Source organism: Ochotona princeps, chromosome 24 (genome assembly GCF_030435755.1).
Source record: "Ochotona princeps isolate mOchPri1 chromosome 24, mOchPri1.hap1, whole genome shotgun sequence".
Taxonomy (NCBI): domain Eukaryota; kingdom Metazoa; phylum Chordata; class Mammalia; order Lagomorpha; family Ochotonidae; genus Ochotona; species Ochotona princeps.
In genome coordinates, this window is record NC_080855.1 from 19,845,589 (window position 1) to 19,864,716 (window position 19,128).

The window sequence follows — 19,128 nt, forward strand, 5'->3', positions numbered from 1 at the left end:
TTTATCTAAATGGGGTAATATGTGTAGCTTTTTGTAGTTAGTTTTTATGCTTAGCTAATGTTTTCAAGATTCTTTTATGTTGTTGTATGTACTGGTACTTCATTTTGTGTATGAATAACATTAAATTACACATTTCTTAACATCTTTTTTATTATTATTTATTATTTTTAATTCATTAATTACATTGTATTATGTGACACAGTTTCGTAGGTACTTGGGTTCTCCCCACCCCTTCCCAAACCCTCCCACCATGGTGGATTCCTCCACCTTGTTGCATAACCACAGTTCAAGTTCAGTTGAGATTCCCCCATTGCAAGCATATACCAAACATAGAGTCCAGCATCTTATTGGAGCTCTTAATTGACTGGGATGATACTCTGCTGGCTCTGTCTTCAGACCAGAGAGGGTATACCTAAGAAGCCGTTGAACTTGACTGGACAAATTACACATTTTTAGCATATTTTGTTTATCTGTTTATCAGCTGATCAGTTTATCTGTCTTTTGACTCCTATGAATAGTGTTGTTTGAATGTTGTTATAAAAAGTTTATCTGAATGTAAGTTTTCAGTTCCTTTTAGTGCATATTTAAGAGTGAAGTTGCTGGGTTATATAGTGATCCTATTCTTTAACTTATTGAGCAGCTCCAAAATTGTTTTGAGACTAATAATCTGGTTTTTTTTTTATTTTTCCAGATAATTGATAAGTTCAAGAAATAGTAATAAATTATTATTTTTCTAATTTAATTTTCACAGGAATTCAAACTACCTAATAATACTACCTTTGTAGCTGTAAAAGACTTGACTTTGAATTTTTATGAGGACCAGATCACAGTGCTTCTGGGACCCAATGGAGCAGGAAAGACAACCACCTTATCTATTCTTACTGGTGTGTATTTGGGAATGTATATACTCTTGATGTTGACATCACTGTCATTTAAGTGATACATCTATCTGATGATTAACCCCCTCATTTCTTAAAGTAAAATATACCACAAATTTTGAAAATTGTGTCTATTTGTTCATATTGGTTGCATCAAAATTCCCATTTATTAGGCTATCATCCTTACTGATCATTGCAAATGCTTTCCTTTTAAATTTTCATTCATCTATTTGTTCATTTTTTCCTATATTGCTTTCCCTTCTGTTCTCTCCCAGTTCATAGGAAGTAATTATCCTCTGTTTGATATGCATTGTCTTCATTGTAAACTGTGTAATTTTTAAATGAAAACATGTATGGATTATGAAAATTTCAAATATATCTAATTGGAAGTTTTTCAGTGAATACCCATAAAGCCACAACATGGTTTTTATCCTTGTAATATTTTACTATCCTTGTAACATATTGTTAATCCATTTTAGACATTTCAGTTAGTTTTAGATATGAATATGCTTTCTCTTTAATAATTTGTCATGCATATCGTATATAAACTAGATTTTTTCTTTTGGTATAAAATTTTGTGATAATTAAATGCTTATATTTCAAGTGTCTACTTCCTGAATTTTGGTTTATACTCATATATTTCTGTTATCTTGATACTAATTAAGGCAGATAATTTTACTATAATCTCAGAAAATTCATTATTTAAGTGTTTCATTTATCACTCATTATTACCAATAAATTTTGCTTGAAGCAATAATTTCATCCATTTCATGACATGATTTTTTTAGTATTCTGAGAATTGAGATAGAAAGTGAGAATACTGGGTGACTACTAAGTCTTTATCTAGAAGGTCCTTACTGTTGAGTGGGGACACTGATGAGTGAGTAGAAATTTTACAGCATAGCTTAACAAGTCAGAAAACAGAGCTTGAATTTAGTATGTCATCCTGCTACCGTAAATAAATGTAGGTATGTGTAGGTATGCGGGCAAATCAACTTTAATCCCAGTTTGATAAGAGGACCACAAGGGAAGAGCTATGCATACTACCAGGGCATTCAGTCCCAGGAAATGAGGATAGAGAATACAACACTAAGACAGAATACAACAATAAATGACAAAGACGAAATGAATGTCAAGTAAAAACCAGGAGCAAGGCTTCTTTTCCCATTTGTAGATCAACTAGAATATTTTATTTTGAGGCAAGGTGTAGATAGAAAAAAAATGATCATTCTTTTTGAGTTCTTATCTTTGAATTCTATTGGAATTAATGAATTGTGACATTTAAGTAGCTTGTAGCTATATGTAGTATATGAGCAAATATTTCACCCACAGCTAGCCAAGTTGCCACTCAAGCACAAACGTTAATTATCTTAGACTATTTGATTATGTTTTTTCTTCTACCTAAATTTTAGTTTGTTAAGTTTAATGATTTTGTGTCGTGAGATTTTTTTAGAAAAAAAATCAACCATAGTGTTCATAATTCAGGGTTCAGATCATAACATGATACAAATGTATTGTCAAATGGCTGGTAGAAGTACTAGATTTTTAGAGTATAGAAAATTATTCAAAACACAAATATATCCTTTTAGAGTTAACACTTTTTAGTACTTTGTCATATTTACTTGCTATTTAGATGTATACATAAATATAACACTGTTTATCTTGCAAACAGGGATATTAGTATTGCATAATGTGAGATTCATGACAATAACCAGAAAGTGAGGAAAGAGCATATATTGTTATGTAGATGGCGTAATTCAATGAAAACAATATCTATAACTGTATCCCAAATAATATGACATGTTTAGGCTGTGTACATAATGATTTTCAGATATTACTGAAATAATTTTTATTATGTTGTATGCCTTAAACATTAAAATATGTAAGTAAATAAAAAAGCTTAGGTTGTTTTTTCCATTTCTCTTGAAGATCACCATTGATATTTGTTGTACTTCTCCTATAGGAGATACTAATACATTTTTCAGATAATTTGTAAGGATACTATGTGCTGATGACAGTACATTGTTGAATTTCCTTGCCAAAGCTAAATATCTCCTACCTCATTCTAGGTTTCTATCTTCCTACCAGTGGAAAGATTTACATTAGTGGATATGACATCTCAAAGGACATGGTTCATGTCAGGAAGAGCTTGGGCTTGTGCCCGCAGTATGACCTGCTGTTCCCAAATTTGACAGTTTCTGAACATCTTGTTTTTTACTGTGCGGTGAGACAGATACATGTGTTCCTCTCCTCCATTCTTTTCACGTATTTTAGGTGGTGCGACTAAGAGTCAACATTCTTACCTTTATTAAAAATGTCACTCTTGAGGTGGTGTTGTATGATAAAGGGAAAAAAGAAATGTCTTTCCTCTAGATAGCTGCGTTAAGAGAAATTCTGATGTGAGAATTTTCTAAGGATAAAATTGAAACTCCCATGTAAACTCTAACTTCTTTTTTTAGATAAAGGGAGTGCCTTCCAAGAGTCGTTCGGAGGAAATGAACAAAATGCTGGCTTCTTTTGGCCTGCTTCAGAAGCGTGATGAACTTTCCAAGTCACTCAGTGGAGGCATGAAGCGCAAGCTCTCTATTATGATTGCCCTTATAGGGGGCTCCAAGGTAAATGAGTTATAATGAGTCCCTGTCCACATCAAACTCAGCCAATACAAACAACCAGAGTCGACACAAGAAGTTTCCCAAGTGGAAATCAGAGGGAATTCATCTCACTAATGTAGCTGATATAATGTTGCCATGGGTTTTGCAGTGCCCGTACCTCTAGTATAGTCTGGAATTTGTATATTAGATTAAGTATGTGTGGTATGAAAAGGAAGTTACCCCATAAAGTAACAGAATGGATTAAATATGTTTGAAAATTTTCTCTGATCTTTAGGTAGTGATACTTGATGAACCAACAACTGGCATGGATCCAGTCTCAAGGAGAAGCACCTGGGATGTTCTCCAGCAGTATAAAAAGGGTCGAACCATGTTACTGACCACCCACTATATGGATGAAGCAGACACCCTGGGTGACCGCATCGCCATCATGGTCAAGGGGACTCTGCAGTGCTGTGGCTCATCCATTTTTCTGAAGAAAAGATATGGTGCCTAACTTTTTCTAACATCATAATTTTAGTCTCTCTGCACGTTCAGTAGATCCTTATGTCTTGTTACATTAGGTCTAAACTACTTAAATTGGACTTTATGGTTCTTTTTAAATTTAAATACATGTTTATTGTTTGAAATAGGAAGAGAAAGAGAGAATATCACCCTTCTGCTCTTTTTCTCCCCAAATGCTTGCAAGAGCCTGGGCTGGACCATGCTGAAACCAGGAACAAAAGCTGGATTTTTCGTATGGGTGGCATGGACCCAAGTATTTGAGGAATCAGTGCTCGTCTGACAAGATGCACAATAGTAGGAAACTAGAATCAGAAGCAGAGCTGAGACTTGAATCCAGGCACTCTGAACATTCCAAATGACATCCAACTACTGCACCAAATGCCAAATTTAGACACAGACCATCTCTTCAGTAACTTCAAATATGACCCAATAAATATATCCCAATATATCCTATAATAAATCCTAATATATTCTAATATAAAATATTCTCTATTGACCCCACAGAAATCATATTGAATTTTCCCATATACCTTCTACTGAATTGTTAATTTGCCACAGGAATAGTTATGATTCAATAGATTCACTAGGTGGATTTGTAGCTTACATGGGAGAAAATTAAGGATCAGATACTTCTGGTTTTTTTTCTGAATTTTGTCCTTTGCAAAATGTGTATCAAATTCTTAGTGCAGTGTGCTAAGTGCTTTCTAAGGTATTTTCAATGAAATATTCCTGTGATAGCCAGACAATTATTATTTATTGGGCAGGAAGTGAAATAGTGGGAAAATATAGTCTTTGATGAGTATACAGAAAGTAAGTACAGTTCATCAAAAACGAACTATATACAATCACAGATAATGTTTTCTGAGTTTATATGTCTGATATGCAAAAATATTTTAGCAGGAGGTAAATGAGGCATGAGAATCATTGATGAAGAAGGCTTCATTTCACTAATCATTAGCTTGTGTATTTTGATTCAGTCCTCCCAGGTTTATTGAACAACTTCTGTGAATGTGTATACTAGTTTTCATGCTTTACACACATAATCTAATCTTTGGAACTTCGCTATTTTAAGGAGATAATGGGGCTTATATTTAAGCATATTTGCAACATGTAGTAAGTGACAAACTTGGACATCAACTTTGGGTTTTTATATATTGCCTCTTGTCTTCACCATTCTTTACTCTCTCCCATTGTGTTTTCAGAGCAAGTTTGGTATATATCAGAAATAACTTGTTTATTGTCATGATAAGATATTATGATTTTTACATAAGTGTATTGCTGCACTTTACATGACTGATTGTGCAGTAGTTTTGTTTATGTGAACATTACCATAAACACATGAGTGATGGGTTTTACTCTGTGACTTAGTGAATTAAATGAATTTTTTAGTTCCTTTATGAGACCACCATCATATTTGCAATCCATAATTGATTGAAAATTGTTATGCAGCACTTGATTATATTTAATGAGAGGTAAAAGGACGTAAATCTGGATAAGATATAAAACAATGTTATTTAAACAAATTGAAGTTTTGGTAGATTACAAAACTAGTACAACCCAGAAATTACTGAGCTTAAGATAATTTGAAGTTCATTTCCTCTTAGATATAATCATAATGGTTTTCTTTAAAAGATTGTAACAGGTAAGAGCCAGTTGATCTTCTGAGTGGAATAATTATGTATTTTAAAGGGTAGATTGCATTAAATATTTTTTAATACAAAATTTAACTGAGAATGTCAGTAGCAACTTGAATGAATTTATACACATACAACCCAAACGTGGAAGTTAAGCTTGGCTTAGAGATACTGATTTTGCCATTCAGTGCTTTTCCAACATTTTATGTGCTAATTGTATCCATTAACCTGAATATGTATTAATGAAAAAATGGCACAGTTTTGTATGTTACAAGCCCTGTTAACAGGGTATCAACTCTTCCTTTCTTCAGTCATTATCAGTATCAATAGATGGTTGCACCTTGTTCTGTGACCAATTCAAGAGTGGTGCTGGGAATAATTCAGATCTCAGTGACTCCCTATATTCATACACAAATAATTAATTTCTAAAATGAGGGTTCAAAAATTGAATGACTTTCTGTGTCAGAAGAAGAGCATAGGGAAAATTTTTACTTTGGAGATTGTATAGGAACACTAAGGGCATACTTAATTTCAATAACTTGTAAATGAGGGACAATCCTTTTTTTTCCCAAAATAGAATAATTATGTCTTCTTTATTGCATAGGTGACTGAGTTAGAGCAAATACTGAGGCAACTTTTCAAAAATTCTTTATTTTTCATGATACAGTTGTTTTAGGCTCAGGGTTTTCTCCTTTCTCCCTGCCCCACCTCTTTCCCCTATATTGTAACAATAGTTTAGTCCCTCAAAACAACTTTTGATGCTTAAGAAGACTTACCTTTTTGTTTTCATAATGAAGGACTGAAGTATGAAAGCATTTTTAAGGCTCTGTGATTTTTTTTTCATCTAAGGGATTTTTCTATACTTGGGAGCTGCCTCACTTCAAATAGACTTTTTCTAGTATTTCCTTCCAGTCATTGCTAACACTCCATCATTTAATATTACCATTTTCTGAACAATTGCCTACTTTTCTCCTAAGTACTGACACTACAGTACACTGTATGTTTTACTGATTATTGTATTTCCTAACTTAAATATAATTCATTATTTTTAGCTTTTTGGCTGTTATGGTCATAGGCTTTATTGGGTATGTTGTATGTAAAATACTACCTGGCTCATACCAGATGTGCAATAAATATGTATTCAGTAAATTAATGTGTCCTGCTGACCTCCTAATTTATAGATTGCAGTTTCACAGGAAAGGAGACTAAATAACAGAGAGCTTTTCTATGGTTCTCTAAATTTGATTACATAACGTATATTATTATTGTCCCTACACATGCTTATTTTTCCCGGTGTGAATGGTCTTTATTGATTACAACATGAGAGAGGGGGTATGTCAGCTTCTACTCTTGGGTGGTATCTTCAGGACTAGGCCACCCCACCCACCAGAAAAACCTTCACTGAATTTTTTAAAGATTTAATTTTTATTGGAAAGGCAGATATATAGAGAGGAGGAGAGACAGAAAGGAAGATCTCCTGTCTGATGGTTCACTCCCCAAGTGGCCACAATGGCTGGAGCTTCACTAATCCGAAGCTAGGAGCCAGGATCCTCTTTCAGGTCTCCCATGCGGGTGCAGGGTCCCAAGGCTTTGGGCCGTCCTCGACTGCTTTCCCAGGCCACAAGCTGGGAGCTGGGTGGAAAGTGGGGCTGCTTGGATTAGAACCAGCCTTCATATGGGATCTTGGTGCTTTTAAGGTGAGGACTTTAGTCGCGCCAAACCCCATCACTGAAGTTTTAGAGCAGCATTTGTAAGTTCTGGGAATGTACCTCCTTCGAGTTACAGGCTTATGACACAGCATGTTTATCTAACCTGTGTATCTGGAGACATCAAAACATGAGCTCTAAGCATGATTTTCTTTCTTTTTGTTTTTTTAAAGATTTATTTATTTTATCACAAAGTCAGATATACAGAGAGGAGGAGAGACAGAGGAAGATCTTCTGTCTGATGATTCACTCCCCAAGTGAGCCGCAACGACCGGTTTGCGCCGATCCGGCGCCGGGAACCCTGAACCTCCTCCGGGTCTCCCACACGGGTGCAGAGTCCCAATGCTCTGGGCCGTCCTCAACTGCTTTCCCAGGCCACAAGCAGGGAGCTGGATGGGAAGTGGAGCTGCCGGGATTAGAACCGGCGCCCATATGGGAACCCCGGGGCGTTCAAGGCGAAGACTTTAGCCATCAGGCCACACCGCCGGGCCCCTAAGCATGGTTTTCAAAGTAAGAAATTCAGAATTGCTGAATTTGTTCTTCTGGTTGGATTTTTTTCAGGTGTGGGATACCATTTAGTCATAGTGAAGAATCCCGACTGTGATGTTGAAAGAATCTCTGACTTGATTTTTGATTATGTACCAACTGCCACTTTGGAGAACGATGTTGCAGCTGAATTATCATTTCTGTTACCAAAAGAGTATACATACAGGTATGGGTGTAGAAAATGCCAGACGAAAGATGTTAGGTCAGCAGAAATTACGTTTCCAGGTTTCATTGTGCTCAACAGCAAAATTACCTCTTAGCTGATAAGTAGTCAGAATATTTACTTCCTTAAGATGTTATTAATTGATCTGGAATTGTTTAAAAATGTATTAATCTGTAAATTATGTAGATGACAAAAGTATAGTTACAGAAAATTAAGGAATGTGCTTGTTTTCATACATTTTCAAGTTATTTTCCAGTGTCTTATTTCAACTTGCAGGATTTTCTTGAGCATTTTTTTTATAGGTTTGACAGCTTTTGCTGATCTTGAAATGTCTTATACCACCTCCTGACCTCATATTTTGAAGGATAGTTGGGTGGCTTTTTTTTTTATCCCCTTTGAATATATCAGTCCACTGCTCCTGGGTTCCAGAGTTTTTTTTCCTAAGAAATCTGTTCAGCTAATTCAGAATCCTATTATATGTGATGAGTTGCTCCTCTCTTTCTGCCTTCAAGATTTTCTCTTAGTCTTTGTTTCGTGAAAGCTTGATTAAGTGTCTGTGTGAACCTGTAAGTTCTCCCTTTGAGTTCATAGAGTTTCTTACATTCTTCAACTTGGGACGGGCGCGGGAGGAGTGACTGCTAAAAGTAGAGTCTGCAGGAGAAGGTGTCTGCCTTGAATTTCCCCAAGAGCCTTGATAAGTCTAATACTCCATTTTCTTGGGGGTACAGTAGCTTTTCACCTGACTGAGAATTTCTTACAAAGAGAATTTATCCATGAATAGTTACTGAATAAATATTTTCAAGGGAATGGAAGGGTCCAGGTGTTCCTGTTCTGCTGCCTTGCTGAACATTTTCCTGTCATATTTTTACATTTAGGAGGCTACACAGTTTGTAACTACAATAAAGTAGTAAAACAGTCACAATTACTACAATTAGTAAAAAAAGTTACTACAATTAGTAAAATTTATAGTGTTATGGCATCCTTATTTTTTATGACATAAATTACATAATTATGACATCATGTATAATGTTCATGTTATTTTAAAATATTTTTAGCTGTAGTTTTTAGGTATCTTGTCATTAAGCATTACTTTTGAGTTAAAGTAATAAATATATTAATAAACAAATACATTGTTTTGAAAACAAACATGGAAATTGTTTTGAAAACAAACATGGAAATTGCCTATATAGAGAAAATTTTTCAAAATCACTGACATTAAAAGAATGGCAAAGTCATAAATTTCTGGGATGGTAACCACATATGATTTTATGAAACTGTGATTTCTGAAAGATGTGTGAATTTATTTGAAAGGCTGACAAGCTGGTTCAGTTTCCAGATGACCAGGATAGACAGGGGTGAGCCTGGCTGAATCTAAGAGCCTAGAAATCTATCCGGGTCTCCCATGTGGGTGGCCTGGGTCCAAATACTCAGGCTTTCTTCCACTGCTTTCCCTGACCATTTTCAGGGAGTTGGATCGGAGGTGGAGCAACTGGGACATGAACTAGCACCTATATGGGATGTCAACGTGACAGGCACTGGATTTAGCCATCCCTGAAAAGTGACTTATCCATAGGTTTATCAGATAACAAGAAGCTATGTGCTGGGTTTTTTCCTTCATGTTTCACATCTGTAATAGGGGCATGAAAAGTACAGCGGAGGAGAAATTAATTGGAAACAAAAAGTATAAATATGAAAATAATCTATTTTGCTTCTAACCCTTTTTCCTTCTCTCCCTGTTCATTTAGATTTGAAGACATGTTTGCTGAGCTGGAAGAACGCCAGGAAGAGCTGGGCATAGCAGCATTTGGTGTCTCTATGACTACCTTAGAAGAAGTTTTCTTTGCGTAAGTGATAATGCACGAGGATGGCAAAACAAAACCAAACAAAAAACAACCTGTTCTTTTAATATCATATCTCTTTTGGAAAGCAGTCCTCACACTGCGTAAGGCTGGAGTAGTGAAGAAATCATGGTTTAGGCGGGTGTGCTACTCAGTGAACACCAGAGGCATTTGCTGATGTACCTCATTCCCCTGGTGCCGTGGTGCTGCTCTGCATTGTAGGACTGGAGTGAGAGTAGCGGATGTGAGATTAGGGACACATGTTATTCTATGTTAACCCTGAGAATACTGAGTAGCACAAAACCACTGACACCACATATTGAACTCCCAGGACAGGAGACTAATAGGCAAGAAGACCGCATATGCAACTTCTCGGCTTAGATACAGGTGCCTGTGTCATTCAAGGCTATAGGAGATAATAATAAAAATCTTATTTCAAATCTTATCATGGCACTATAACCTACTTAACTTGCACATGGTTTGTATTCTAAGATAACCCTGCACTGTGTGTAAATTCAAAGACAAAGTATCCAGGGATTCAGGATACATCTAAGGGGGTGACATATTATCTGGGGTCTAGACTTCATTCCCTCAGTCTTACGATCTGGTCAGTTTTGGTGCCTGCCTAGAGTGATCCTCAAGCTAACAAAGTAAGTCTACATATGTGCAAAGATACTCTCAAAAGTTCATGGGAGTGAAATGAAAAGATAGATTGTTGGTGAAAAACATTTGAAATTCATACGGCTGGTCTCCTGGAGTAGTGGGTCAAGCCACTGACTGTGACACCAACATCCCATGTTGGCACTGATTTGTGTCCCAGCTGCTGCACTTGGAAAACGTGGTGGAAGATGTCGCAGATGTTTGGGAGACCTAGTTGAAGCTCCTGGCTGCTGCCTTGAGCCTGGTCCAGTCCTTACTGTTCTGGCCAACTGTTTTTCCTGTCCATTTATGGCAATCTTTAATCGGCTGGATTTTAGGAAGCAGTGTTTTGACTAAAATTTATTTGCTGCATGTATATGTGTATTTTGTTTGTATAGGGTCAGTGAAAAGGCAGAGGGAGAAGAGAGTCCTCAAAATAAACAAAACAGATACCGTAACCAGAATATGAATGCACCCAGAAAGGTTCGGAGTACACGTCGTAGCACCTTGCGTCAGTCTATTACCTCCATGAAACTTAATAGTGGGGTAAGCATTTTTGCTAAGAATTTGATGCTAATTTGTATTTGTATTTGTTTGGAATAAAAGAGGTACATTTTGCTTTAGTGCTCCAACTTAAAGGAGATTTGAAGTTTGTAAAGCAATTTAATTTTCTGACTTAAATGTGAGATATTTTAGGTAAAGATCAGATTGTACTCTAACTGTTGTTACTCCCGGTAGCTGCTTTTCTTTGTTTTTGAAATTGTTACTTTATTCGGAGTTTGAGAAAGGGTTCTGATAAAAGTCATTACTTTCATTCGCATGCATAAAAGACAATTAAAATTATACATTTGAATATGCTGTTACTGTCTGCTTTTTTCAAACTGCTGTGTTACTTTGTTCCCATGAAAAACGTTGTTAGCTTGTCTAGCATTTCTTTGGTTGTTCTAATTTCTCTTCTCTGTGATTTTTCCCTAATGTTTCCGACTGGAGCTTTACAGAGTGGGGGATTTACTTCTCCAAGCTGTTTATAAGCAAGCCCAGAGGGACTTACACACCAGTTGTGAGGCAGAGTAGATGGAACTAGAGTGTAGAATTTAGGATCAGATAGAGCTGGAATTCCCACTCTTTAAAGTAAAAACAATTTGTGTTTGGCCAGCTCACATAACATATATGTGCTTCAGTTTTACTCTATGAAATTGACGCCAGTGTAATGTAAGTTGTGTGTTGTTTGATCTGCGTCAGATATGTAAGAAATGTTTCCTTCTCTCCTTTTTACACATTCCCACTGCCCTGTCACTTTCCCCCATTTCTTCCTCTTGGCAGGATGCACATGAATGCAGATGGGGCAGACTAGCCTAAAGGTTGTTCATTCCTAGATTAGTAATAGATTTTAGAAGTATATTCAATAACTGGTTTTCCAAAAGCCGGGAAATACTTCCTCCTGAATAAAGACAATATGAGAAAAAAAATCTCCTTCTCTTTTAAAGATTTATTTATTTTTAGTGAAAAGACAGATTAGACATAAGGAGAGAAAGGGACAAAGATCTTCCATCCTCTGGCTCACTCCCTAAGTGGCCGCAACAGCCAGAGCTCAGCCAATCTGAAGCCAGGAGCCAGAAGCTTCCTCTGGGTGCTCCACGTGTGTACAGGGTCTCAAGGCTTTGGGCCATCCTCTACTGCTTTCCCAGACCACAAGCAAGGAGCTGGAATTTAAGTGGAGCAGCTAGGACATGATCCGGTGCCCTATGGGATCCCAGCACTTCCAAGTCGAGGATTTAGCCACTGAGCCATTGCAGTAGGCCCAATTCTCCTTCTAAACTTTGTCTTATCTCTAATATTGATCAGTAGTTAGAGGTGTTTTCTCATTATGAGATGGGGAATTGAAAATAGGATGAACATATTTTTAAAGCAATGATTTTGTTGTTAATCTACATACATATTTTAGGTTATTGATTGTACCCACTTTTTTGAGGTGGGGTGAACACTTCACCAGTTTGTCATGTTAATATTCTCTGTATCATTCCAATTTTAGTATGTGTGCTGCTGAAGCAAGCACTGGACTCACTTAAATTTAGACATCAAAGCAAAAATATTGTATATTAAAAATAAATTCATTTTCTATTCTCTTGATTTTCCACAGTCCTACAAATCACATATGTTAAAGTCTGGTAATGGAAATATATTTCATATGCATATTTTATGTGTATATTTCTTTTATGAAATGGAGGTAGGACTGAAAGGTAATTATTTTATACCAATAGAGAGGAATGTGATATTATTCTTCACAGAAATGCTAAAAGTATGTTGATGGTTTAAAAAAAATCATTTTGTTGGGGGAGTTCATTATAATTAGATTTAGAAGTCTTGCATTATTCCTTTCAAGCAACGCATTACAGATAAAACAAATTTTGTTGATTGCTTATTCTACTAGCAGGCTGCATTCTGCTCAAGGTTGTATTTTTAAAAATATATACAACTTATCATAAGATTCAAAACGTTCATGTCAATGGATATTGTTAAGTTCTGTGACCATTGTAATGCTATGTTTCTGTCTTTTTAGTGGAACCATTTCCTGCAGCAGTACCATGCTATGGTCTTGAAGAGGGCATTGTACAATTGGCGCAACTGGAAGGTGCTGTTGCTCCAGTTGGTGGGGCTTCTTGGTACCATTTATTTTCTAATGAGTGGTGTGGCCTTTGCAAGGCAGCAAGAGCCTGCCCTGAAGATGGATTTGGAGCAATACGGTCAAACCATCGTGCCTTACTCAGTTAATGACAACAATGTGTTTGTTCAGAATTTTGTCAAAACCCTGAAAGAAACAGTGAAAGCTAAGAAACAAAAGTTGAAGGAAGTAAAAGGTAGGGTTTTTTTTTTTTTAACAGGAAAAATAATCTAGCAGATGACTTGCTTATGTCACTTTCACAGAAGATCCATAATTGGAGTATTAAACCACCTGATTTTTTTTCTTGATAGTAATCAACTTCATAAAGGCAGCTCAGTCAGCCAGCCTTCTGGGCTGCTGGTTGTAAAGGCTGATGATTATTGAGTTTGAATGAGGATTATCTTTCAGAAATCGAAAGTAACCAATTTCTTTTGTTGTAAAATTTAGCATTGAATTTTCATAGAAATCCAGGCACACTACTGCCCAAGTTTCCGAGATTGTAAGGCATACAGGTCTGAAGGCTTTTTGGCTACTCGAATTATACATTTTAAACACAATAATCACACATATTTAACATATGCTGTTGGTAGGAAATTTATTTAAAGATTCACTTTATTTTTATTTCTAAGCAGAATTACAGAGAAGAGACAGAAAGAAAGATCTTGCATTTGTTGATTTACTCTCCGAATGGATGCAGCAGCCAGAGCTGGACTGATCTGAAACCAGGAATCAAAAGTTCCTTCTGAATCTCCCACATTGTTCAGAGTTCAACAGACATGAACCACCTTCTGCTGTTGCTTTCCCAGGCCATAGCGGGGAGCTGGATCAGAAGTAGAGCAGCCAGGACTCAAACTGACACCTAAATGTGTTGCTGGCATTGCAGGTGGAATGTTAGCTTGCTATGCCACTGTATCAGTCTTGACTATCTAGTTGTTGCTGTCCCCCCTCTCTCTGCCACTCTATCTTTCAAATAAATGAATCTTTATATAAAAATGTCACAAATAGGGGCCAGTACTGTGGAGCCTCAGGCTAATCCTCCATCCTGTGATACCGGCATCCCATGTTGGTAACATCTTGTGTCTTGGCTGCTCTGTTTCCAATCCAACTCTCTGCTTATGCCCTGGGAAATCAGAGGAGAATGACCAAAGTACATGAACCTCAGCATCCTCATGGGAGACTCAGAGGAAGCTCCTGATCCTGGCTTTGGATCAGCTCAGCTACGGCCATTGAAACCATTTGGGGAGTGAACTACTGGACGGAAGATCTCTCTCTTTCCTTTCTCTGTAAAATCTGCCTTTCAAATAAAAATAAAACAAATCTTTTTTACAAAATCACAAACAATAATTATTTTGTTCTTTTTTGTTCCCTCTTGTGCCTTCTTCTGTTACTCACCAATTCAAAATGGAGTAATAATTCTTCATTTACGACCGAAACTATCAGAGCTCAGGTCATTTCCCAGCCCTAACAGAGTGTGATGATGCCTTCTCTGCCTTTCTCACTCTGGATGTTGGATTTCTGTATTGTAGCTGCTTGGGTAGACTTCAGACTGTTGTCTCCTCATTTTCATGAAACATTTCACAAAATTATTTATTAACATGTTTATTTGTTTAAATGCATAGCTTCAAGGAGAGAAGGAGAGAAGGAGAGATAGATAACTGTCTTGTCCCTTAAATAACCAATATAACCAGGGCTGGCTAGGTGAAAACCAGGAGCCTGGAACTCCCAGTTGAGTCTCCCACATGGGTGGTGGAGATCCAAGTACTTCTAACTTCTGCTGCCTTCCCAGTCATTAATAGGGCGTGCTGCTGTCCTAACAGTTGCTTATCTTGCTGTGCCACAACACTGACCCTTTGTAAAACTTTTGAAAACTCTTGGTATTGGCCAATGTGGTGGCATATCGTGTTAAGGTTCCACCTGCAAAGCTGGCATCTCATATGGGTTTGAGTTCTGGCTGCTCCACAACCCATTCAACTCCCTGCTGATGTGTCTGAGAAAGCTCAATCCAAGGATGAGTTCCTTGGACCCCTGCATCTACATTGGAGACCCATAATACAAAGCTCCTGGGTTCAGCCTAGCCCAAGACCAGCTGTTGCAGCCATTTGTGGGGAGTAAACAAGTAGATGAAAGATCTGTAACTTTTGCTCTTCCTCTCTGTAACTCTGCCTTTAAAATAATAAAATAAATCTTTAAAACAAAGCTCTTGTTGCATTACTAGCTTATTGATTCCTTCAGTTTTATTTTGTGGGTTTATGTGCTGTCAGTGAAATTGAACTAATGGGTGTGGTAACTGTATATTAGTAATGAGTTTTTAAGGTGAATACCCAAAATAGATCAGGGATATTGAGACATTGGAAAAGGAAAACTATGCCAGCCAGGTATGATTTGAGGGGATTCCTGTCTCTGAATTACACAGTTATCCACATTATACATCAAGTTCATGAAGTGTTATTTTGTTTCCTCATTCCAGGTGACCTGTTGGAATACTTGTCAAAAGATCAACAGTGCACATATTCATGCATTGTTGCATATTCCGTGGAAGTTGTTGGATTAAGAACCACCATCACCTTTTGGTTCAACAATGAGGCATTCCATTCACCCTCATTATCTCTGGCACTATTAGATGATACTATTTTTAAGTCACTTTCTGGTTCTTCTGCTTCCATTACAGTCTCCAACAAACCTCAGCCTCGGGGTGCCAGTAATACACCCAGAGATAGGTATGTATGTATATACATATATATTTTATTAGTATTTACTTTTTGCCTTACATATATACTTCCATATTTGACTGTATTCTGAAGTAAAAGTTACTGTTAGTCTTTTCCATTTTATTGTTTTACCAATGTGCCCCTTTGTTCATTCTTTTGTAGAAGAACATCAGGAATCCAGATAGCCCTTAATTTGTTTTTTGGTATGAGTATTTTGGTCAGCGGTTTTTGCCTCCTGACAGTGAATGAGAGAATCACTAAAGCAAAGCACATACAGTTTTTGAGTGGTGTCTATGTGTTTATTTTCTGGTTTTCTTCTCTGATGTGGGATTTTATCATCCTCTTTTTAGCTTGCTGTTTACTGCTGGTGAGTGCTGGGTCAAGTGACTTGAGGGTTCAAGTCTTCTATACACCATAGAAAATTTTAAGTTAGCTAATATTAACCTTAATCTGTATCTCTATAAAGAAAGATCAACATACTTTTTGCACATTTTGCCAGAAACTACAATGTAGAATATGTCTCTTAGTGAATAATTTCTCCTTTACATTCCTTTCCTTAAAAATATATATATATATTTACACATATATACACATATGTATACATATATATGTATACACATATACACATATACACATATATATAGTCTGTTGAAACAAAATTGTATCTCTTGAGCTGGTTTTTGGTGTGCTTACCCTGTCCCCCGAAACAAACTTATAAAGCTGCTATAATATGGAAGGATATAACCCATTATCAGACATAGCATACTAAAAAGACAAATATTTTTCATGACCCCATTGTTTCTTTATCATTTGCCATTTTACATTGTTATGAAGAAATAACTCATATGCTATTTTTAGTTTTCATCTACAAATAATACATGAGAATTTTATAACAAAGAATTTTTAATTTTGTGCCATGGACCTTTTAAATTCTCTCTTTATTGCCAACCCTGCCATTGCTTCTCGGCCTTTTGGCTAAAATCAAGTGTATTGCCAACTCTGCCTTTCTCTCTCTCTCTCTTTCTCTCTCTCAGCACGTGTGTGTGTGTGTGTGTGTGTGTGTGTGTGTGTGTGTGTGTGTTTGTGTGTGTGTAGGAAGGACTTCTTTTGGGAAAGAAGATAGTAAAGTATTGAACAGATACTGAACAGATGCTTAATACATACACCACAGTAAGCAAAGTCCTAAAAGACTTTTTTTACATATCTGTGTTTCCTATTTTCTTCTTTCCACATCTGACATCTTCTTTTACAAGTGCCTGCCCCTATCCTACGGAAAGGATAATTGAGACAGTGCTATAAAAGTTAAAGCACATGAAACGAAATGTTGGGTCTGGAGCCTAATTGTACCAGATCACATGGTCATTAGAACTTACCATAGGGTTGGATAGTTGCAACTTTTGATTTAGAGAGAAAGCTAGGATCTAGCAAACTAGAGCAGAAAGAAGGGATTAGAGAGTGGAAGTGCTAAGGAGTGCAGTGCATGTCTGTGGTCAGATCCAGGAAAGTGAGTATGTCATGATAATCTTTTTCCCTCTGCCATGTGTCCCTCTGCAGAAAGAAGCTCAATGCTGTTACATTTTTAGTTACAAGACATACACCTAGCAATGCAAGGACAAGCCACTATGTACAATTCTTATTTGTTGATTTCTCTGTGTCAGTCATTGTCACTGAAGTTACATGGAAGCTGGTTGTGGTTTTTATTTGCGTTTCTCTGATACCTGGACAACCTGAGCTTGTTGTCTATTGGCTGTTTAAGTTTCATCTTGCATTCCATTAGCTGTCTCTTTGCTTTGTTTATTGACCATTCCACTTGTACTACAGAAGCTTTTTTGGCTTGATTTAGTCCCATATGTTTATTTGTTGCTTTAATTGCCTGCGCTTGTGAGATCTTTTCAAAGAAATAACGTGTCTATGCCTACGTCTTACAGCCCCATTTGTTGAAAAGACTGCCCTTTCTCCCTGTGTTGATTTCGGCTTACTTGCCAAAAATTAGTTGGCTGTAGAGACCATCCTCTGCTGCTTTTCTTTTCATAAGCAAGGAGCTAGATTGAAATGGGAGCAGCTGAGACACTAACATGCACTCAAATGGGATGCTGGTGCTGTAGGCAGAGAATTAGCTTGCCACACCACTACACTGGCCCCTTGTTTTTTCCAAGGTTCATTTGTTTGAATGTCAGTGTTAGAGGGAGAGAGAGAGAAATCTCCCCATCTGGTAGTCTGCCTTTAGCAGGAAGTGGTTTCTGAGATGAAGCAGCCAGTGAACCTGTTCCCACAGGAGAACTCAGCATTGCACACCAACCCCAGAGCTCAGCTACTTGAGTCAGCACTGCTGCCCCCCAAAATGCACATTAGCAGGTACCTGGAACTGGAGCCAGGACTCAGACCCAGGCACTTTGATAGGAAATGCAGTCACCCCAAGCAGCATTTTACCAACTGCACCAAGGTATCCTCACTTTGTTCTATCACTCCATTCTTGATATTTGTTTTGCCATTTCTTTTACATTCAGTTGTCTCGGTTCTCATACTTAAAAGAGTCTCTTGTAAGTAATAAGGTTTTGTGTTAGATTTTTTTTCCCCACACAGATGATATAGCTTAGAATGAGAGTGACATAAGTATTTGTATTATCACCTTACCCTTTTTCTATTGGAATTACCCATTTTCTCCTGTTTCATTGTTAATAATTGCTTTCATATCTCTCTTGATGATGACCTTGGCATTTAGTTAATTGCTATTAGCTTTACATTGCTTTTCAACTTCCCTGATAGTGTTGAGCCCAAAGAACCTCATTTTTTTTCAATTGCTTCCTTCTCCATTATACATTGCTATGATCAAGCATTTTTAAATTTCACATACTTATTTTTAATGAATGAATGTTTCTTTTACAGGTAATGTTTACACAGGTTTTTTTTCTATTCCTTTTCATTCTTCCCGGTCATTTTTTATTTTGGATCACTTTTTCTTTTCTGAAGAATCGTCTGTGATATTTATTTTAGGGAGGGTTTCATGGCCAAAAAAGTTAGAACTTTGTTTGAATAGGAATAGGAATTTTGTTTGAATGTGAATGTGTTTATTTCTTTATTATCCTTCTCTTTTGAGTGATGTTTTAATGAGTATTTCCTCCTGTACTTTCATGATGCCCAGTGTCTCCCATGTTTCCCTTGGTTTTGTAAATCCTAGGAAGATTGTCAATATTGCTTCTCAGCCACGTGGCTGAGATGGGAAAAAGAGAAGTAAAATATA

General features: G+C 36.9%; 1 protein-coding gene across 1 annotated transcript in view; it reads left to right on the top strand.

The window, feature by feature from the left end:
* The window catches only part of LOC101526161 (phospholipid-transporting ATPase ABCA3-like), a 58,925-nt gene that overhangs the window by 24,658 nt on the left and 15,139 nt on the right, over positions 1-19,128 (top strand). The window contains exons 12-21 of the mRNA XM_058680882.1: positions 752-884; positions 2,948-3,102; positions 3,338-3,493; positions 3,765-3,975; positions 7,893-8,043; positions 9,786-9,884; positions 10,916-11,063; positions 13,078-13,375; positions 15,647-15,896; positions 16,050-16,254. Of these exons, the coding sequence (XP_058536865.1) occupies positions 752-884; positions 2,948-3,102; positions 3,338-3,493; positions 3,765-3,975; positions 7,893-8,043; positions 9,786-9,884; positions 10,916-11,063; positions 13,078-13,375; positions 15,647-15,896; positions 16,050-16,254 (1,806 nt within the window). The remainder of the gene's footprint in view (positions 1-751; positions 885-2,947; positions 3,103-3,337; positions 3,494-3,764; positions 3,976-7,892; positions 8,044-9,785; positions 9,885-10,915; positions 11,064-13,077; positions 13,376-15,646; positions 15,897-16,049; positions 16,255-19,128) is intronic.